The sequence below is a fragment of the Jaculus jaculus genome, chromosome 18, assembly GCF_020740685.1.
Source record: "Jaculus jaculus isolate mJacJac1 chromosome 18, mJacJac1.mat.Y.cur, whole genome shotgun sequence".
Lineage (NCBI taxonomy): Eukaryota > Metazoa > Chordata > Mammalia > Rodentia > Dipodidae > Jaculus > Jaculus jaculus.
Genome location: NC_059119.1, coordinates 5598461 through 5621856, shown reverse-complemented (window position 1 = coordinate 5621856; position 23396 = coordinate 5598461). Strand labels below are relative to the sequence as shown.

The window sequence follows — 23396 nt, the reverse complement described above, 5'->3', positions numbered from 1 at the left end:
AGCTAGGTGATAGAAATATGATGATGACAGACAGACAGACAGACAGACAGACAGATAGATAGATGGATAATAACACTAAAACTCAAGCAGCATTGTGGTCAGCTCTTCTGTTAAGCTTCCTAACCCCAAACCATGACTTTTACCACTCCCTGTCTGTCTACTTCTAACTCAGCTTTGAAAGCACATGACCCTATATTCAGGCACACAGTTCAGTGAGGCCAAACACTAAAACGAATGGGATGGGGATATGGCTCAGTCACTGGAGAACTTGTCTAGCATTCACAACAGACTGGGTTCAATCCCCGGCACCACATAAAACAGGCAAAGGGTTACATGCCTGGAATCCCGACATTTGGGGGATAGAAAAAGGAAACTCAGAAGTGTAATGCCATCCTTGGCTACATAGTGAGTTTGAGGCCAGCCTAGACTACATGAGAGCCTGTCTCAAAAATAAACAAATAAGTAAGTAATAAACATATAAGGTTGGGGTATAGCTCACTTGGTAGAGTAGATAGAAAGCCCTTGGCTCATTCTCCGGCTCCACATACACTGGGCATGGTGGTGGTGTACACCTGTAATCCCAGCCCTCCAGAGATGGAGGCAGGGTGAAGTCAGAGGTTCAAGGTCATCCTGAAGTACACAGCCAGTGTCAGGCTAGCCTTAGACCTGAGATACATGAGACCCCGTCTCAACAACAACAACACAGAGACACTCAAAGGAAAAAGAATCCCTTATTCCTTTATTTGTTTATTGGTTTATGAAAACCATGATGGACGCTCTCTGAATTATTAAAGCTTATTGGTCCTCTGACTTGGTGTCCTGCTAGACCATCGCCACTAATGAGAACATCTTCACACAGCATCACCCAAAGCCGTGCACCCATGCAGAACACTTTCACATAGAAACTGAGCAAATCTCCCTATTTTGCGTTGCCTGTTTAAACATCAACATCTGAGGCCGGCATGCACCCTCTTGTTAAACATGACTTTTGCTCCACTTGCTTAGCATGGTTCACGTGATTATCCTCACATGCACAATGGCAGTGGGATAATTTGAGACCCACAGCTTTATTTAATAATGCAATTACCCAATATTGGATTACTTAGGGGGGCTTTGTGTTTCTAACTTGCAGTTTTTCCAATACTAGTGATAGGTTCGGCTGCAGTAGATGATTCAGGCTTCAATCAAAAGCCCTAAACTCAGCTTAGGAAAATACTGAGCAGTTTTGAGTTAGCCTGGATTAACACAAGAGCCAATTTGTGACCGCATTGGGTGGTGTTTCTACTCCTGTTCAAAGACTGTGGTGTGAGGCCAACACAGAGGACTGTCCTGGACCTCCACAGCCTTCTAGTTCCCACATCTGTGGCCTGCGGGAGGTTGTATGACCAGAGAACATAGTACGCCGTTTCCTACAGAGCACTACAAAAACTGTCATTGAAGACTTGTATGGCCTTCTATGCCCAAAGCCCTGTCCATTCCAGGTGGAGCTTGGGAATGAATGAATGAATGCTACTGGGCATGTTGGCAAAACACTCATGGAAGACAGTTCAGAAGGCACCATCGCTGCTAGCCTTAAGGGGATGTCTACAAGCTGAACTTCAGCTAACGTCAGGAGAGATTTTGTTCTAGATTTTCCCCAAGTGAGTTCAACCTGATCCCATTAACTTGTGGAGACTCTGCTCTGTGCTGGGCACCAGGCGGAGTACCAGCCAAGGAGAGATAAGGATGAATAAAATATACACGCTGCCCCTTGGGCACATGCAGTACCCAGGGCCCCTGGCCTGGGGAGTGAAGGCTGCTCTCTCCCTCTGGTTCATTTTCCCTGGGTTCACCCATTCTTCCATTGTTAATGTTCTGAGAATCTACTGTGAGCCATGTTAGGCAGGGGTAAGCTGACTGTAAGCCTCATGGGACACCAGTTTAGTTAGGGGACAAAGAGGCAACAGAAAGTCCCCAACTCAATGTGACTTATATAAAGAGAAATGGGGTTTGGGAGATGGATACGAGGGTAAATGGAATGTTGTTCAAGCCTGAGTATCTAAGTTTGGATTCCCTAGAACCTACGTTAAGCTGTGGGGCATGGCCTCTCATGCCAGTGCTGGGGAGGCAGGGACAAAAAGAGAAGCCCTGGGGTTCACTGGGTAGCTAGTCTGGGCAACTGGGTGAGCTCTGAGTGCAGTCTTTGTTTCAAAGAATAAGAAATAGAGTGATTAAGAACAACACCTGATGTTGATTACTGTGTGCACGCACATACACATGTGCACCCAAATAGGAACACAGAGAGAAAGAGAGAGAGAGAGAGAGAGAGAGAGAGAATAAAAAGCAGTAAAATACTCATAAGTGATTTTACTTAACTAGTAACTGCCAAGCACCAACCATGTGTCCTGGGCTGCGGCTCCAGCCAGGGATGAAGGAAGGAAGGACGCCTGACCTGCGGTGTGCAGCCACAGCGGTGTACATGAACTGGGAGGGAGGGCAGAGGGGCAAGATATATGGAAAATCTGAAGCAAAAGAGCCCAAGCGGGCTGTAGCAGAGGCAAGTGGATGTCCACTCTGGGGGACAGGGAAGGCCTTGGCAGGGGGGACAGTGCACACAAAGGCACATGGTGCATGGTTAAATTCAAGGACAAAAAAAAAAAAGACAATAGGAAAAGCACACAGCATGTCCCACATACATTTACGGTCCAGGCAGGCATCCAGGCCTCTTTCCTCTAAGATCTCCCTGGGTTTAGCATGGACTGTGCATCCATGTGCATGACTAAAGTCAACCAGAATGTATTTCGTGACACTTTCCCTTCCAACATATGTATATTTGGAGCACTTTGTTGAAGATCAAGTTGCACTATCCCTGAAAGAGACATAGATCCATGTCCCCCAGGAAACCACTAATTGTCACAGAAATGAAAAGCCAGAGGACCAACTGTTCTTATGACACGTATAGAAGGGTGAAGGGACCCAAGAAGACGCTGGTCCGAGGGATCGTTCACTCCGTAATTTTTAACAGCTCACTGTCTGGAAGCATAGTTCAAGCAGCCATCCTTCTCATCTTGATGTAATGCCGCACCTCACTGACTGCGCAGGAAGGATTCCTATTTGGTATGCACAGGGAGCCTGTTTACATCAGTTCCCAGCCTCTCCTTGCCCTCTTCTAGGTGGATTTATCATCAGACCAGACACAATGCCCTTTCCAGCAAAACGCTCTGCATTCATTGATCAAGACATTAGGTTTAAAAAGACTCGATGTAGCTTGTTGATGTGCCATAAGACTAACAAATCCTTACAAGATTAAAGCAACGTGCTGTCGGCTGCGTATGTCATCTACAATTATATCCCTAAATGAGGGGGAGGTCTTTGCAAAGGGATGCCCAAGGAGTCGAGCTAACAATGATGAAAGGAAGGAAAGAACAAGGCAATGGAGCAATATTTTTCAGTCCTCAGCAGATGAGCTATTACCTTGATCAAGTTCCATTGTTGATGGTCTAAGAGGACCCCAAAGACCCTTCCTTCTTGTAGTCATATCTTTGCTTACTGGATCCTCTTGAGTGTGAGCTTAACATAAAGAATTAGGCAGAAGGGATGTCACTTGTGACATTAGATTATCAAGGGATTAAGGCTCCTTTCTCCCGTGCACATTCAGAAGGAAGTTGGCTACCATGTGTGATGTGTCCCGTGGAGGTGACCATGTAACAGCAAGGAACCCAGGGAAGTTCAGCCCAACAGCCCCTCCCCCACCATAGAACTGCCAACAGGTAAGAGTGCGAACTTGGAAGTTCATTCTTCCTCAGCAAAACTCTGTGCTAACAAAACACCATAACTCAGCTCAGAGGGTTAACCACACTTGTATCTCTGACCCACAGAAAATGGCAAGAATAACTTTAACACACCAAACTTGGAATAATTTGCAATGCAACTGTAAACAACAAATCTGTAACGTGAGCCTCATTACACACCACTGCACGGCTGCGGGCTGAGGCTCCACGTATGCAGTAAGCCCCATCCTCACTGTGCCTGGAAAGTAGATCACTTTGACTAAGAAGATGACAAGCCAATAGAGAAGTGCTTTGTGTACCTGCCTAAATCCTAAATCAAATGCCAGAACAAGAGACCTTGTATTTGCAGGACGTCCATAGACATTTCCAAGTATCCTTTTAACAATATGAGCACACATTTCAAGATGGAAGGGGCAAAGAGAAAGATCTTGGAACTAGAAAGAAAGAGGCTCATCTTTTCCTTCTCTTTGTCCCCCACCAAAATACTTCCATATGCCTACTTATAACTATTGATTGGATTTAATTGAATGAAAGGTGTCAACAGTCTATATTTTAAAACAGAAATGTTAATAGATTTTAAAACACAGTATTACATCACATCCTTAGATACCAAGAAGAATTGGAAGGCTTGTGTCTTCAGCCTTTCAAGAATTGTCTTTGAAGAAGTAAGGAGAGCTGCTGCGACTGAGCGAGCTCCACATTGCTTCTTTCTATCCCGTGCACACATGACCCCAGGACAAGTGGCCAAAATCCAGGCAAGGTTTCTCTGTGCTAGGAAGAGGAGTGGGGAAGAAACACACACACACACACACACACACACACACACACACACACACATCTTTAAAAAATAAGAGCAGGGTTCCATGTTGAAGTCTCAGTCAGAAAAGAGCTTGTCATGCAAGTGTGAGGACTGGAGTTCAGATCCCCAGCACTGAAGTCAAAGCCAGACTGCATTTACCTCTGAGGTGAGAAGGAGACAAGTCTGGGACATGCTGACTTGCTAGGCTGGTCAAATCTGTGAGCCTCACGTCCCACGAAATAAAGTAGAGAGTGATTGAAGAAGACTTGATGTCAACCTCTGGCTTCCACAAGCGTGTGCATGCATGTACATATGAACGCACACACAGGCAGAAAAAGGCCAAAAATAAAAATCAAGGCAACTAAGACACATCCACATCTTCTCACCATAAGAATGTTTTCCTTCCACTGCTTGCTGGGAGGAGGCCACGCTGAGGATCAGGTGTGAGTTAACCACCTGCTTGGCTGCCTAGTGAATCACTGAGCTAGTGACATCAACAACGCCGAATGAAAACCCGAACAACCATACTCTGTAAAGAGAGAAAGCAAAAGAAACAAACATACAAGCAAAAAACCAGAGCCTATTGATACTCTTGGAAAACATTACCATTAATGTAACTCACAGAACTTACATGAGACGAACATTTGCGGGCTTTTCAGGGGAGCCTGCTCTTGGCTTGCCCAGACATCGTGGGACACATCACTTACAACCACAGTGGCTGTTCTGTCACACATGCAGCTCAAGGGGCACAAGACACAACTAGGGTCTGATGGGGGATCTTCACAAGAAGCAGGGTTGGAACAGGTTCTTTCACTTAACGCAAGTAAAGTCTTTACTTTTTTTTTTTTTTTTTCTTTTCGAATTTATAACCCATATATTTTGGGATAATTTGGTGAGGAGACTGAGTACTCCAGCAGTTTCCTTCTGGGTCCTAGTAACCTAATATGCACTGTGGGACCAACCCAAAGCAGAGGGGACTTGATGGCCCAGCAGGCAGTCTCCATTTAGAAGAGCCTTCCTGAGATGTCCCGGCCCTTGCACCCTTCTGCTGATGCTTCTGGGTCTTGAAAAGAGTCAGACTGCAGTATGGCCCTTCCTGCCACCCAGCCAAGTGAGGACAAGGAGTCAAAGAGAGACTGAAACAAAACTTCACATTGAAGAATTAGGAATAATTGAGGCTTTTAGAATGGAGGGAGAGCGGGTCTATCTAAAATAAATCAATGTTTACATATCCAGTGCAACACCACCAGGCTTCTGGGAGGTGGTTGCATCCTGCTAGGGTGGAGGGGTGTGGCTGGGGGTTTGGGGATAGCGGGAGGGAGGCTCCAGATTGACCTCTGGCACACTGAGGAAGCAGGACCCCAGGAACGCAGAGTTATGTCCCTGACTCCATCATCCTCCTGCCTCACTTGATTCTTCTGTGATGACTGCTGGTACAGAGGTCCCTGAAAGCTCCTAGAGGACCTCAGTGGGACAGAGCAAAATGGGTCTGAGGGTGTGTGTCCCCCTCAGTGACTAGAACTGTTCTATGCAGATCAAACACAAAAGGCTCTTGGGATAGATGAATCAGGAAGCTTAAGTCTATTAGAAGATCATTTTCTCAGTTATTGTTTTTCTCAAACAATAGTCTAATGACTCACCAATAAATGACTTATTAAGAGGCTGTTAACACGTTGTCTACCGCCCTGGCTGACTTCAAAAGGTTTTAGTCCCAATCCAAACACAGCAGGGTGGACACCTGGCATTTACTGAAGACCAGCAAGAAGCCAGGACCTTGTTTGGTTCTTGATGTGTTTTATAGATTGCATTTGATTGTTTAAATCCAGCGACATTAGCCCATTGCACAGTTAAGAAACTCGGGTGCCAGAGAGATGAAGCAGGTTGGCCAAAATAACATATATCAGCTGACAAGCAGAGTAAATATTCACACCTTGTTCTACCAGCGACAGCACTGACAGGTTACATTATAACTAGCGAGCGAAAACACAGGTGTGGAATTACTAATCAACACCACCCCAGACTCAAATCCAAGCGATTTGTCAGACCCCTGGAGGGCTGGCCTCAGTCTACCTGGCTTCCCAACAGTCCCATGTTCTGTTATCAAGTCCAGCCCGTGCTCAGCATTGCTGTGGCTCCTTTGTGATTTCCCTCTGCCTGTGACAGCCCCTTGCATTTGAATCCATCACAAATCTTAGCCACACAAGCTCTGGTGTGTCAAGGGGTTGTTCTACCACCGGCTTTCCTTAGCCTGGACACATGGAGCCCCAGATTGTCAGGTCACTCAACCGACTTCCTTTCCACACCTCAACCCCAGCACCTTCCCTATGGCCTGTGAGTGGGTGTCAGGGCAAAGTCACACACCCAGTACATACCCACTTCTGCCTTCGCTGAAGACCCTGGACATCAAGGGCTTCAACCTACACGCCCACCCCCTCCCTTGGCTCTGTTGTCCATAGGACTGACAGATTCCTTCTGGTTTAATTTTAGAACATGGACTAAATATGATGAATAATTTTTTTGTTTTTTTTTATTTTGTGATGAATACTTTTTAAAAATGTAGTAGTTCGGGTCTGGGGAGAGAACTCAGCTGGTAAAGTACTTGATTGGGAAGCAGGAGGACCTGAATTTGATCTCCAAAGTCCATGTTTTTAAGAAAGGCAGACCTGGTGAAACATGCTTGTAATCCTAAAAGCTGGGGAGGGTGAGAGACAGGAGCACCCTGGGGCTTGCTGGCCAGGTAGTCTAGCATACTTGGTGGACTCCAGGACCCTGAGATGGTACCTGAGGAACGACAGCCAAGGTGGGCCTCTGGCCTCCACAGCATGCACGTATAGGTGCTTGTGCATCTGCACACAAAAGCATGTGTGTGCACACGCACGCATGCAGATACACGCACGCATGCATACGCACACACATGTGCAAAGCTTTGCCCTACAGACTGCAAGGTGGCAGTCTGTGGGCCACATCTGGGCTGAAGATGTGTTTTCTTTGGCGTACAGTGTATTTTCAAAATTCGATTGGATGGCCAACTAAAATTATACAGAAATTTGGACTTCTGGCTGCTCATGATGAATGGAAACACTTGGGGAAGTTGGAGGCCATCGCACTTGGTCGTGCTGCAGGGAGGCTAAAGAAAAGCCGGGTGCAGCCGTGCTTCAAGAAGACACGTCCGCTAGGGCCCCTAGACTCCATCTTACCTTAGACCTGGTGGGGTTCCCTGCTGGTGGCCCTGGCAGCCTAATGGGCAGCTGCTTCTGCTCTGAAGCCCATTTTCCTCCAGGGAGTCAACAGAAGCTTCCAGGGAAGAAGGCTATGGGACCTGAGAAGCCGGGAGCTGCTGAAATGCAGCTATCATAGGGGAAAACCTGGGCTCACTGGACTCCCCTTCCTCATGGCACCGCTGCCTCTACTTCGAAGCAGGGAGCACAGCCTTCGGCCACCTGCATCACCTGCACACGGGATGAAGGCAGCCTGAGCTCCCGCTCAGCCCCTGTTGCTTGGTTGACACGTGAGGCTAGAAACCTGGACCAATCACCTAATTTCAGATTGCCCCTCTGCACAATGACATGACACAAGACCCTTCCACAGCCTTGTTGTTATGAGAGGTCACCTATAAAGCTGTCAGCACTTCGTTTTTGCTATAATGTTGATAATGGTAGTTTAGACCATGATTTGGCAAGCATTTTCTGGAAAGGACCAGGCAGCAAAATTTTTTAAATATTTTATTTATTTATGAAAGAGAAAGAGTGGGAGTCCAGGGCCTCTGGCCACTGCAAACAAACTCGAGAGGCATGCACCACCTTGTGCATCTGGCTTATGTGGGTTCTAGGGAATGGAACCTGGATCCTTAGGCTTTGCAGACAAGTGTTGTAACTGCTAAGGTATCTCTCCAGCCCCCAGGTAGCAACTATTTTAAGCTTTATGCATCAGTGTCTGTCATAAGTACTCAACCATTATAGTGTGACAACTGCAGAAGTCCTTTGTAAAACCTGGGTGTGGCGTGTACTAATAAAACTTTATTTACCAAAACAGACAACAGGGTAGATTTGGTGTAGGGGCCTTGGTTTTTCCCATCCAGTCATCTCAGAGGATTTTGTACAGGTGGTGTTCTATCTACAAGATGTATCTCCAGCATACAGCCACGGGCAGTGCTAGCTAAGCAGACCACTGGGTTCACAAGGCCAGGCCAAGAGCCAAGGCGTTCTATATGGAGCCTACTCCTACCTTTCCTTGCCCAGAAATGTTTTCCCAGTCTTTACCCTCTAACCCATTTCTCAAGCCTTCCCAAGATGATCGGACACTCTTGTCAAAGGAACCTGTATTTTCTATTTGCTCTGAAAGTGTCTGTCACAAAGCTACGCTTTATTTAGGAAAGTTTGATGAACTCCATGTGCACTCCAGTCACCTTGGCTCCCAGAGACTAGAATCTGCCTGGCTTCCCACCTGGGGCTCCTGAGGGCCCTGCACTAGGCTGTACACAGAAGGCACCCTCGAGGTCCTGAGACTGAGGTGTTTCTCCTGCGACATGACTAGAGGTGCCAGGTGGAGCCTAAGGAGCACCTTTAAATGTTATGACACAGTGCACAATATTATTGACTTCTCTATGTATAGCTCCAATTGAACTGCAAACTCCTCAAATAAAGAACAGGCTGGCGTAGAGTGGAGGGCTCAGTGTGCAAAGCTGTCGAGTCTCAGTATATTGTAAGGCTGCAGGGAGACCCAAGCATCACCCACACACCAGTTCTGGAAGGACCGGGAACAACATGGGTTTCTATCCTGGGTCTGAGTGTCACATGGATATGAGCTTGCACCATCTTCATAGGAAGGAATTATGAAAGTCCTACAAACCTTAAGGAATATCTGTGAGCATGAAATGGGCTCATTTATTTATGTTTCAATTACAAATTAACACACAGCAATGCCTGTCACTTAGTTACTCTGTGGACAATGTGGCTTTGCTTTCACTGGAAACACTATGGTGACACTTCACAGACGGTTCTGGAAAAGAAGAAGCTGGGCTTGTGAGTGCATAGAGAAGAGCATAGAGGGAATACATTTTAGGAGATGGGGGCATGGGTGTGATTCCATTATTAAGATGTAGGGTCTTCTCTCTTTATTTTGGAAACACCAATCAAGTTGCTTCTTCCCACCTTCCTCGTGGAGTGAATAAGCTCCTAGAAAACAGAAAATCTCCCTGCTTCTCCCTCTCATGTGTGTATATGTGAAAAGGAGAAAGAGAGTGCCATCTAACCCTTAGTGCAAAGAATGACACACACTAGGGCACACAGTCACATTTTTTGAATGAATGAAACAAGATGTTGCAAAAACGTCTCTTCCACTTGTTACCACCCTTGCCACAAACACCCAAATCTGAACTGATTGTTTAGGAGAGCCTTTGGAGACAGTCATATTCTGATGCAGTATGCAGCTAATTTGTTCTGTTTTCTGTCGTTCTCTGAGCTGAGCTCCAACTACATGATAGTAGGCAAAGGTTGGACCAAAGGGAAAACTGTCTTCTGTCAAAACTGTTTCATCTAACATTCCTTGGGGAGCTTAGCACAAGCCCAGTTGACAAGCAACAGAATGGTGACATGGCCTGTTATCTCTCTAGCAAGCCTTTCCTCATAGAGGCTAAGAAACCACACACACATATTCACACTTATGTATGTGTGCATGTGTTATATATATATATATATATATATATATATATATATATATATATATACATATATATATATATATATACACATATATGATGTTATTTTTCTTAAATTGTTTCCAGATTTATTGAGGTACAATTATGAATTATATATGTTTAAGGCACACTGTAAAAATTTGATATATACACACACCATGAAATATTAACTAACACCTGTCACTTCATGACATTACCATTTTTGGGGTGGTGAGAACACAGATGATGTACTACTTTCCTAAGAAATTACAAATTTCAAATGTACAAACCACTGTTAACAGTGTTATTAAATACAGTCGCTGTGTTGTCCATGAGCTCTCCATGCCTCTGCCGTCTTCTAACTGAAAGTCTGAACCCTGTGACCAATTCTCCCAACTACCCCACCTTCATCAACATAGTTCAAAAACACACTTATCCCTTAAAACGAATATATAGGATTAGTAGGTTTAAATTCTTGGCACTCAGCTCTTTGTCTCCAGTTAGGCCCTGTTCTTTTGTGAGACAACATGTGCTTGAATTAGAAAATATCTGTAAATAATTTACTTGCTTTTCAAACACAGAAGAACAATGGGGTCAGTTTTCACATACATTTACCAAGCGTGTATGCCGGCTCTTAAGCCAGACCCTCCCATTGTTCAATAACTATGTCAGGCTGCTTCATTCTTGTTACCCTCCTTGATGGAGGTTGGGACTAAGGGACCAGAAGCCCAAGTTAGAGTAACAACATCAGATTTTACAAAACACCAGAAGGCAAACACATCCGGTTCTCCATCCCAGGCTGATTCCAACCCTGGTACCTTGTCCAGGGAATAAGGACACGTGGCAAAGGTAATTGACATTGGAGCCATAGCTTCAGAATGAGGGTACTCATCTAAATCCCTGCCCCTTAGCCCCCTCAGGGTGAGGCCCCAGAGCATCATGCAACCCATGAAATCATAGAATCCCATCTAGGTTTCTTAGGGTTAGAACTGGGCGCTGCACATACAGTGCAAAGAATGATGTTAAATCAAACGAGAATGAGGGCTTCAGTACTAGAGGCACTATTATTTTGAATAAGATTGAAAAGGCCAGAAAAAGCAATTGAAAAACATTTCAATTATGTATTTCCTGGAACTACATCTTTGAGCAACTCATGCAAATGTTCCCACCGCAATAAAACTTCTTCCCACATAAAAGCATATAAAACAGGTCCAACAGCATATCCTTTATATATCATATGCATATTTTTGACTATTAATAAAAAATTCAAAATCTATGTATGCCTTACTCTCCTAAGCAATACAGTAATTATGATTAAGGGACAAACAGCATAAAAAGAACCAATTTATCTTCCTTGTGCTCAGGAATACTATTGTGTAACTAAGCAACTAAAGACAAAATATGGTCTAATTAATTCACTCCTATGCTTATTTAAAAGACACAATTAGAACATTTTTATTTTCCAGCTTGCACAGTAGCTCAACATGCTTGAGGGTGTAGAAAGCAAAGCCCATTATTCTCAAAGACAAGAGTTTAATGTTTATGCCACTGGAACTGAGCTGTGAGGAAGGGGTATTTCACAGTCCCAGATTGGGTGTTCTGAGAGTCATGAGAAGGGAAGAGAAGGGTATTTATGAAGTCACTAATAACAGGTGGCTTCTGGGGGCTGGGTAGATGCCTCAGTTGGTAAAGTGCCTACCACACAAGCATCAGGACCTTAGTTCAGAACCCTAGCACCGACATAAATGCTAGGCAGGGTGGTGCCTATAATCCTAGAGACAGAGAGAGGCAGATCCTGGGCAAGTTGGTTAGGTAGGCTAGACAAATTGGTGAGCTTTGGGTTCAGTGAGAGATCTGTCTCAAAAAAAAAAATATATATATATATATATATATGTACATATACATATACATATACATATATATATCTGTGGCAAGTGACACAAGTTGACACCCAGTGTCATTCTCTGGGTCCATATGTACATGCACACATGTGACTTTAAAAATGTGACCTCTCCAAGCATGGTGGCACATGCCTCCAACCCCAGCACTCCAGAGGCAGAGAGGTAAGAGGATCACTGTGAGTTCGAGGCTGGCCTGAGACTATCTAATAAATTCCAGGTCAGCCTGGGCTAGACCCTACCTTTAAAAAAAAGAAAAAAAGGGGCTGAAGAGATGGCTTAGCAGTTAAGGCTCTTGCCTGCAAAGCCAAAGGACCCAGGTTTGACTCACCAGAATCCACATAAGCCAGATGCACAAGGGGTGCATGCATCTGGAATTTATTTGCAGTAGCTGGAGACCCTGGAATGCCCATTCTCTCTCTACTTGCCTGTTTTTCTCTCTCTCTCTTTCTCTGTCTCAAATAAATAAAAGTATAATTTTTTAAAAAAACTTAAATAAATAAAGCCTTTTACCAAATTAAAAAAAGGGACACCTTCCACCTACTTGCCTCATGATGGTGCAGGGATGGAGCAGGGCTATAAATCTGATGGCCATGGCTCTAGGAACCTAGGTTACAGTGTTTATAGACAGCCACAAAGAGCCGACAGAAAATCTTCCTCATTAACCCACTAGTCCTAAGAATGTGTGACACATGTCAAATATCCATCCTTCAGACTGGTAACTCACAGTTAATTTTAAAAGCAGGATTAATTTACGCCAGTGTGTGTTGGGGGGCGGGGGGAATTAGCAGGACTTCACAGCACCCTCTCTCTGCAGTCACCAGCATTTGTGTTGGGGGATGAGTGGTCAGTACAGGTGCTCATGGTCTAACATATGAACATTAACATTCTGAGAACCAAGGCCCAGGTTCCAACCTACAGCAAGGAAGAGCGGGCTACGGCGCGGCCTGACAGAAGGCCACCCTTGCCCAAGGATGTGGGAGCAGATTCCATGACCTCATCTCTGAGCAGCGAATGAATCCTTTAGCCAACAATCGATAAATTTGTTTTAAATTTCCTTAAAAGCCAAGCCAACGCATAATCATTAGCTATAATATTATTCTGAGTAGACGGTGGCAAATATCCAACCACCCTGCTATAAAAAATGACAAGTGAATGCATTTGATTCAAGCAATTATATTCTGGATATTGGTTAAAACTAGACATTGATAAATGAGCTGGAGTCATCTATCCCTCGACGCCACTGTGAACAATGGCATACTTTATTAATAATTAATAACACAGTATTTACATGTATGGACTCTTGTACTTCATAAAAATAACATTTCCTTACTATGGGCCTGACAGTCTAAATGTCAAGAGAGTTTTTAATTGCTCACGATTTGGCGTCGCTATTAAACACACAGCCTAGTTAAGAACATCGGCTTGGGCCCAAGCTGGTTCCAGTAAACTGCTAACCCCACTCAGGTAAGGCGTGGCTCTTCTTTGAGAAGCCCAGGTTATACGGGTTGCCACCCCTAGCCCTCCACCTTTATGAGCTTACGGTTAAAGATTAGAAAACTGGGGACTGGAGAAGGGTCAACTACTAAAGCACTTGCCTCAAAGCCTAAGGACTCTGGTTTGATTTCCCAGGACCTGCATAAATCCAGATGCACATGATGGCACACGTGTCTGGAGTTTGTTTGCAGTGGCTAGAGACACATTCTCTCTCTATCTGCCTCTTTCTCTCTCTCTAATAAATAAAACAAAATCATTAAAATAAGATTGGAAAAAGTACTCAAAGAGATAGATGTGATGACTCTAGCCTAATCCTTTAGACCCAAATATTTGCTCATTTCACTGGAGAGCTTTTCTAAAAATATGGCTTGAATGTCAAATAACTCCCATAGAACCCTGTGTTTGAGCGCTTGTGCCCTAGCTAGTGTTTTATTTGGGAAGGGCTGTGGAACCTTTGAAAGATCTCTGAGCTCATTGGGGGAAGTGGGGACTTAGGGTGGGCTTCGTGGTCCTACATAGCCCCACTCTACTTCCTGTTTTCAGAGACAGCCCGAGTCTCGCTCCTGCTGCCCATGCTGGATGTAAGATTGGAACTGCAAGCCCAAATAAGCCTTCCCTCCCTTAAGCTGTTTCTTGTCAGGCAGTCGGTCACAGTGGAGAGAAAAAATACAATGTGTGCATTTTCACATCTTAAGGTGTGAGATTTTAGATGAAGAAGGAAAAGCATGTGGTGAGCACTGGAACATACCCACAGGTGAGTGACCATCTTGGATCAAGCCTAAACAAGGTAGGCTAGGCTGTGAGCAAAAGGACCTTTTTTTTTTTTTAAATTTTTTATTTATTTATTTGAGAGCGACAGACACAGAGAGAAAGACAGAGGGAGAGAGAAAGAATGGGCATGCCAGGGCTTCCAGCCTCTTCAAACGAACTCCAGACGCGTGCGCCCCCTTGTGCATCTGGCTAACGTGGGACCTGGGGAACCGAGCCTCGAACCGGGGTCCTTAGGCTTCACAGGCAAGCGCTTAACCGCTAAGCCATCTCTCCAGCCCAAAAGGACCTTTTAATCATAATGCCCAGACATCCTCTGCCCACCGAATGCTAACTAGAATGGAGGGATCCTCAGGTGACCAAGCAAGGCAAAGGGACAGAATACAGAGAAAACTAAGGAAAGGAACTCAGGCAAATACGTTATCATACAAGGAGAAGAGTGCCAGGGTGTGCCAAGTGCACAAAATGTAAGAAGCACCCCCAGGCAGTAAGTTCACTGACAGCAGGTTCCTATAGGCCTTGGCATATTGTGGCCGAAGCAATAGGCTGGGTTTTGCTCACAGAGGGTGGGCTGTGCAATGAACAGCCCAAGGTGGATGCTGTTTCCATGGACTTAGTTCATGTCAACTTTGAAGTGTCTGTCTACAGGGTGGGCAGGGGCCATTTCCCCTTTCCCTCTGTATTCCAATCACTATGTCTTTAATCATCTGAAGAATTAAATAAGTTTTCTCTCCACACAAGCTAGCGGTGGACATTCCTTTAAATGTATATTACACATATTTTTTGGCACAGTTTATTCTTGGTATATAGCATCTTAGATTGCTTTTACTTCTTTAAACATGATCTCATCTCTTTATTAACATTGATCAACTTCTTGCGAGAAGGGCCAAATCGCCGCTGTTCTGCATCGTTTCTCCACCTTACAGAACACTGACCTCGTGCTTAGCACTCAACAGGTGCGTTTTGATTAGCTCAGGGCAGCCGATCCCAACATTCGTGAGCATTTGGAACTTAGCCATCCAAAGCCCACTTTAGCACCTGTCTCACTCCTAAAAATTGAGCACCCTAGGATCGATATGAAAATGGTTTTATACACGAAATGTCAGTGACACTAGCATTAATTTTTTTGTATTATTAGATCTTGTATCAAAATTAAGTAAGTAAGAAAAATGGGGTCTAGGAATATAGTTTAGTGGTAGAGTTTAAGCTTAGCATGTGTGAGGCCCTGGGTTTAACACCCAGTACTGACCAGCACATAAGGAAAGAAATAGGTTCATGATCATGTGCTTTCTTTCAGATCCACCCTATGGGCCAGAGGATAATAAGATTAATTTAATTTTTTTTTTTTTTTTTTTTTTTGGAAAGGGTCTGGCTAGTTAGTAAAGACTTCCACTTTGCTGGTCACTATCGTAATCAACAAAATGACCAGTTCTGCTACTCTAGGGTAAGAGCGTCAAACAATGCATAAACAAATGAGTTCAGCTACGTCCCAATAAGACCTTACTTATAAGAAGTCAATGGGTCAGATTTAGCCCTCACTGACCCTAACCACACTCTAGTGAACTGTCTCCATGCAATTCTTTTTTTAAAAATAATTTATTTAGTTATTCATGAGATAGATCAATCGATCAATCGATAGATAGATGGGGTGGGAGGGGTGGTTGTGCCAGGGCCTCTGGTGGCTGAAAACTCCAGACACATGCGCCACCTTGTGCATCTGGCTTATGTGGGACCTGAGGAATTGAACTTGGGTCCTTTGGCTTTGCAGGCAAGTGCTTTAATGGCTAAGCCACCTCTCCAGTCCCCCCATGAAAGGTCTTATCCTGTCCTAAAGACCTTGCAAGAGAAAGGATCAAGATGACCCTTCTCTTAGTTGACAACAACGCCTAGAAAGCCAGGATGACTATGTCCATCACAGATCTCAGCTGCTGGGATCTTTTTACGGGCAACCCCAGTTCTCTCTGCAGGGTGCACATCATTAAGCCCATTGTATATATGAAGAAACTGAGGCTTGGCAAAGGACAAGCACTGTCCAAGAACAGGGAGGTAACCTTAAAAGATCTCCAACATCTCCAGAGACGTACACCAGCTCTGAGGGTCTAAGTGAAAGGAACAAGTACAAACCAGAGCCTTCCAGATTCCAGAATGTATCCACCTAAAACCAGATATGATCAAATCAGGAAATCTCAAAAATCCCGTCCGTCCAGTTGTCAGCATTGTTCATAGCCAAATGTCAGTTTTTAAGAAGCCTTCTGCTTTGGTATTATTGGTGACAACCAAACCCAATATTCAGTGGAAGGTCAGCTCGAGTTTAGGGGACCTGGATGGTCACAGGTTCTAACAGTAACAGAGCAAAGCTTTCTCTAGTCAAGCCCACCATAATGACCTCTGACTTCAGTGAGAACAGACATGATAATGTTAATAATAATAATAGAAACGTCCCAGTCCCTCATTATTCAAGAATCTGATAGGTCATGTTGTGTGCTTGCACACCCTTTTTCATGTAGTGGTTCACTTAATCCCTAAAATAACCCTGCATCTCCATTTTACGGATGACAATACCGAGGCACAGAATGCTTGAGATCAGACAACTAGAGTGGAGGAGCTGTTTAAATTCAGAATCCTGGATGTAACTCCAGAGAATTGAGTTCATTTCAGTAAGGGCCCCAGAACACGCATGTGAAAAATGGTTTTGAGCTGGGTATATATGACTTATACTACATGGAGGTAACAAAACACTGTTAGGAAGCCCACATGCAATCTAACATCCAAACAGCCAGGCATGCTTGGTCCTGACTCTGACATCATCTGCCTTCTCACCTCCTGCTAAGTAGCAGGCTTCACAAACAGCCTGAGTCTCAGTGGGTCATGCGGGAATGCTAGCTTGCACACGCACATGCACCTAGGATAAACGAAGTGCTTGGCAACTAGACCATGGACGTAACCAGAAGTTACCCAGTCACCGCACGAATTACCCATCTCCTTTGTCACCGTCCTTCTCTGAAGAGCTACTGGCCCAAGGTGGCAATTGTGGCTAATTACTGAAGATACTTAGCTCCCCCCAGGCCCGTGGCTCTGTCTGCTGTGCACTTCCATGGTAATGTAAGGTGGGGTTGTCATTGGGTGCAAGGACCTCTACAGAGACACCGAAGTCATTATACTTTGCGGTTGTGGGTAAAGGCCAGAATGTTGAAGAACAACGCATCCTTTCCATCTACTTAAGCCCTCTACGATATACCCAGCACCGCCAGCCACAGGATGCTTCCGCTCCTCACTTCTTGGTCATCCTCACTGTTGCTCCCATTTTCAAAAATTATTTCTTTTCTTTTTTTTTTTTTTTTTTTGGTTTTTCCAGGTACAGTCTTACTCTAGCCCAGGCTTACCTGGAATTCACTCCAAAATTATTTATTTCTTTATTTGCAAACAGAAAAACAGAAAGGAGAGAGAGGAAAAAGAGAGGGGGGGAGGGCAAGAGAGAGCACACTGCTGCAAAAGAACTCCAAATGCATGTGCCACTGTGCATCTGGCTTTAGGTGGGTGCTGGGGAATCAAACCCAGGTCATTAGACATTAGAAGCAAGTGCCTTAACAGCTGAGCCATCTCTTTTTCTTTTTTTAAGTGAAGAAATGAAGGCTCAAAGTATTTATGATTGTTCAAGGTCAAATAGTAAGTTTCACAATCACCACATGCCTCTTTTCAGAATGACTTGCCCACACTGCACATGTCTGGTGGTAGAAATGTGCATAAACATACTAATTGGCACCATCATCAATCAAACTAATAACAAATAGCTGCATACACACACACACACACACACACACACATATATATATATATGGTATGTATATTTCCTAATTCTCCTACCTCTGCCTGGGGGATTACAGAAGCATGCCTCCGTATCCAGTAAGTACATAGAGTGGGGATCGAACTCACAGCATCATAGCTGATAGGCAAGCCCTCTGCTAACTGAACTTCATTTCCTGCCCAGTGAGTAATTATTAATAACTGGTAGAGTGTCGTATGCCACCAGCTAGGGCAAGCTGAGCTTTACAGAGTAATAATGGTTTTACTGTCTAAATATCTGGTGACCTCTGCCAGCTGATTAATTAATTCATTCCAGCTTTAAAATGAAAAAGGGACCACTCACAAGAGTGCATGCCTATAGAATTGGACGTCATGCACTCAGTGGACGGATCCAAGGACAGGTTTCACGGAGGGGGACAAGCTGAAACTTTAAGGAGGCTTGGGTGGTGGCTGGCAGGCTTGGATAACTCACAGAGCCTCTCCAGGTCCATCTATGAAATGGGCAGCCCAAGTCCTGCCTTATTCCGACTCCTGCAGTGATGGTGAGCATCAGTGAGAAAATATTCCCCCCCCCCAAAAAAAAAAGTCCTCTTTAAATCACAGCAAACCACACAGGGACGCTGTTCTTAAGCTGGTCCAAGGCTCTTGCTCCTGCTTTTAGGACTGACGTCTTTACATTTCAGAAAATGGAAAAAAAAAAAAAAGGCAGAATGATTCTTTTAAAGTAGAAAAATCATACTGAGTCGTGGCTGTCCTTCTGAGATAGGTGCTGGTGTCACCTCAATCAAGAAATCATTAACCTTCATTTGGTTACTTAAACTAAGCCATACTGGCTGATTCAATATTCAACATTTTCTCTAAGTCACCGGGCATATCATCAAGAAGGCTTTCTCTTGCAGCTACTCAGGGCAAACACATTCCAAACTATTTCAAATCAATAATAAAAATCATTTCAATGTATATAAACAAGTTAATGGAGTAAGGGAAAGCAAGGCGGATCTCTTAATGAGAGGGCCCTGTTGCCCCCTCTAGGCGCCTGCAGTAAATGCCGCCGGTTTCTGCGGCCTCTCCTCCGAAGGAGCTGCCCTGCTCTTGGGCTAATGAATGACTTAGGCCAGGGGGGAAATGACGTCACCAGGATGGAAAAGCGATCTGCACTGAAACTTTCTACCTGCTTTCCATTTGTCATAATTATTTTGCACAATGCAGCCTCCATTTGCATAATTTTGAGGCGTGTCATTATCTCAATTGAAAATTGTTTTAATATGGCCGAATAATTCACAATGACATCAGCCAGAGTCCTAATGAAATATACAAGTATAATCATACAGCTAATTACCAGCCGTGTTAGCATTAGAAAACAAATCATGCATACATTAGCCGATGTATATGCAGCTGAGTGTTATAAATAGAGCCGTCCTCCCTTCACAATCCCCCTAGAGTTTACTTTTAAATGGCAAGATTAATTTTCCCAGGTATGGCTCTTAGAACAGTGACGAAATGCCCCAGATCATTATAATGGTTCGCGTTCAACTCGCCAAAATGAGCAATTAAAAAGAAATCCTGTATTTAAAAACATATCTATTCCTTTCACAGAAGCAACCTTCTACAGCTTTATATTTAAATCAGAATTCGCCATTGAATTACATCAACTGGACTTAATCTGGACCCAGGAAGGAAGATGTGGGGGAGGTCAACTAGGGGTCTTTAAAATTAATTCCAATTTCAATTTTTTTAAATAAAAAGGAATGACCACAAAATATCCCATAAAACACTGAATAATTTCCTCCTGGGTTTAGCCAGAAGTCTATTAGGAACCAGCTCTTTTCTGGATATTTAATCCTTCCCTTTTCCAGATCACAGGCCATGTTGAAGTAATAAATTTGAAAAGCAAATAATAAGAAATCAGGAGGGGGAGGGGGAGGAAGACAGCTGCGCAGGAAAAGTTGGGCCGGGGGAGGGGACGAGCGAGACCTTGGGAGGGGGAAAGAGCTCAACCTGTTGGTCGGCTGCAGGATTGTCGCTCTGTCTACAAACGACACCTTTGGAAAATTGCAGGCGGACGGACGTGGGGAAATGGGAACGTTTAAAAACCCCCGAGCTGCTAGGGGGGCGGGGGAGGGGTGTGTGCTGGGGAGGAGAAGGGAGGAGCTTATTTCAGAAAAAAAAAAAAAAAAAAAGACAGATTCCTGGGCCAAGGTTCTGACGAACTCCAGTCATTAAACCCGCCTAAACCCACTGATGGGTAATTCGATCCTTGGGAAAGAGGGTGAGCGAACCGGGGCCCAAAAGTACATCCAAGTCCATCCGATCCCGAATGCTGCAAGGACCCACCCGGGCAGCTCCCAGCCCCTAGGAGGAGTTAAACGCGAGCCATTCATTTAGCAACACCAACACCAACACACACACACACACACACACACACACACACACACACACACACACACTCAGACCTACCTCGAAAGCTCGCGAGCCTGGCACCGAGCTAAGCTGCGCTGAGAAGTCCCAGTTCTGATTGCCACAAAGCCTTGCCAAAAAGGCGATGGGGGGGGGGAGACCGTGCGCCCTCCCTCCCCAGTGCGCCCTCCTTAAGTACCCTGGGGTCCACACACTACTACCATCCTCTGTAAATAGTTCCCCGAGGTCGACCAGCTGACCAGGGGAGCCCGCAGAAGTGGGGTCACACATGCAAGGACATGAGCCCAAGGGAGGCGGCGGCCCGGCGCCGGGTGACAGCGCCCCAGGGCTCACCTCCGCGTGCGCCCCAGTGCGCCCCGGAACGTGCCGGGGCCTCGGTCTCCGCCTCCCCCTCCGCGCTGCCAGGGCGCCCGCGGGGGACCCGGGAGCCGGCCTCGCGGGGCAGGGGGCGAGCACACACCCTCCTGCGGCCCGGCCCGCCCCCGCCCCCCACAACTTAAGATCGCTGGAAGACAACCACTTCGCGTGAACATCAAATGGCTCGTGGGGCGGAGGGGGGTGGGAGTGGGCGAGACGCAGTCGTTAATGCTGAACGTGTTTGTGCGGGTTACAGGACCGCTTTGAAATCCGCCCGGGCAGATGTGCAAGTTATGTGAAATGTATTCTTCCAGTACCTGTCATTTATCACTTTACTCAACACGCCTTCGCCAACTCAATAGCTTTTGATCTCATTCTGCCTCCATTTCGTAATTTCCGCCCTCTTAAACATATCAGATACTTACTTGAAACACACACACACACACACACACACACACGAACAAGATCGAAACCCACCGAAAGAAATCCACCCAGCCCACAAGCCAGACACGAAGGTAAATTTTCCATAAATAAATAAATAAAATAATTTTTTCAAAAAATAGCAAAAAATAAAAATAAAAAGCATAGGATGTTCAGGAAGCATTGGTAGGAGAGCATGGATCGATCTCTCTCTCTCTCTCTCTCTCTCTCTCTCACACACACACACACACACACACACCCCTGAACAAAACGCCTTCTCGAACAAGTTATTTGATCTTGACCAAAAAAAAAAAAAATCGTACTTGGGTCCTCTTTGTAAAGCTGACAGCCAAACTCTGACAATGGCAAAATCCTCGAGCCCCAGCTAGCGGCGCTACCCCTTTAAAAAAGGAGTCGATACTGCTCGCCCGCAGAAGTGAATACAGTACGTTCAAGCTTGCACTGTAATGAGCATTACGAGCAAGGGGTGGGGGTTGGGGGGAGGCTCAGAAAGGACGCAGAGAGGGAGAGATAGGTTTACCACCTCGCCATGGTCGCTATTTCTGCCCTGGGGAGTGTCTTCAGGGAGGAAATAAAGTTTGGAGCTGGATAAAAGTTGCCGGCTGGTCCTTTCTTCCCACAGCAGCTGGAGCTCCGCTATGCAAATCGGATCCTTCGGCGTACATCTTACAAAGAAAAAGTCGCCGAGGGACAAAATTCTTGGTTTGCCTTCAAGGTGGAATTGAAAAGCCTTGTAGAAAATGTAAGGTCCGTGTAAGCCACACGGTGAGCCGACCCACTGCAGGAGGAGGAAAAAAAAAAAGACAAGAAAAATAAAATAAAATAAAAAATCAAATAAATAATGTAGCCATCACCAAACACAAATATCTATTCCCAGACATATTTACACACAGACATCTACACTCTTCCTCCAAACAAGCCCTCAGATTAGAACGTTGGGTGAGAAAAATAAAATAAAATAAAATAAAATATCCTAGAGACCCACAAATTTTCTTCTTTCCTTAAAAAATAAAATAATAAATAAAATAAAATAAAAACTCCAGGCCCTCACCCCCGCCCCTTCCCACTTCCCCATCGGAGGCGGTAAAATTACATTATGTATGTACGATCAGTACAGGGAATTAAAAAAAAAACAATAAAAATGATTGTGGTGGGGGGATGCAGAGGGTAAAAGTTTGGTGAAAAGTTTGTGGGGGGTGTGTGGGGGTGTGCAGGGGTGTGGGTGAGCCGAGGGGCCGGGGGGTGCCCGGGGGTGCTGGGATCCGAGGAGCGGAGGAGAGCAAAATACCTGGACTGAGTTGGGCTCCATCTCGCCGTTCTGAATTGATTGAACTCAACATTCTCTCTCCAAACTTGTTGGCTTGAATGGATTGCATCAGGTCCTGGCAGGGGAAAGCATTCTCTACCTCCAGCCGGAGCAATGCCTCAATATAAAACTCAGCTCTCTCCTCCCCCTCGGCACCAAAATGATTGAAAATAGATCCTAATATTTCTCTGACGACTCGATTTTCGGATCCTGTCAAAATCAGGTGGGTTTCTTTCCGAATGTGGGTGGATCAAAATCCGGATCAGGAGAGAGGATGCGTCCGATGTCGGCGGGAAGGAGATGGATCCGGGCAGAAAATAGACAATCAGGGTTTTAAATTTTTCCTTTCGCTGTAAATCTGTGTAAAGAAGAAAGATGTCTCTTTCCTGATGCCCTAGATTAAGGGTAGCCTCTTGTGAGAATTTTGGAGGGGACCAAGGATCGCGAGCTGCGCTGTGCATCTGACAGGACCTGCTTGTATATGTCTAATATAAAGAACATTTCCTGCAGAGATTCCGGGGCGCCGCTCCTCTTTCTAATGCTCCTTAGCAGATTTGCTGTTATTAGACATGTAGATTTGTTTGATAGTTAAATTACGCTTCCTCACTGCCATGTTTTCGAGAACTAATCTGTTAAATTATCTTTGGATGCCTATTTACATAGA

The 23396-nt window shown here is 45.0% G+C and overlaps 1 protein-coding gene across 2 annotated transcripts in view; it reads right to left on the bottom strand.

The window, feature by feature from the left end:
• The window catches only part of Arid5b (AT-rich interaction domain 5B), a 189174-nt gene extending 166017 nt beyond the window's left edge, over window positions 1-23157 (bottom strand). The window contains exons 1-2 of one of the 2 annotated variants that reach the window (XM_004657864.2): window positions 22715-23157; window positions 21950-22204 (exon numbers count right to left, since the gene is read on the bottom strand). In XM_004657864.2, the coding sequence (XP_004657921.1) occupies window positions 21950-22204; window positions 22715-22735 (276 nt within the window). In that variant the 5' untranslated portion in view covers window positions 22736-23157. Of the gene's footprint in view, window positions 1-4955; window positions 4975-21949; window positions 22205-22714 lie in introns of those variants that run through there. The other variant, XM_045137134.1, reaches the window with a different exon arrangement.
• Window positions 23158-23396: the final 239 nt, after the last annotated feature.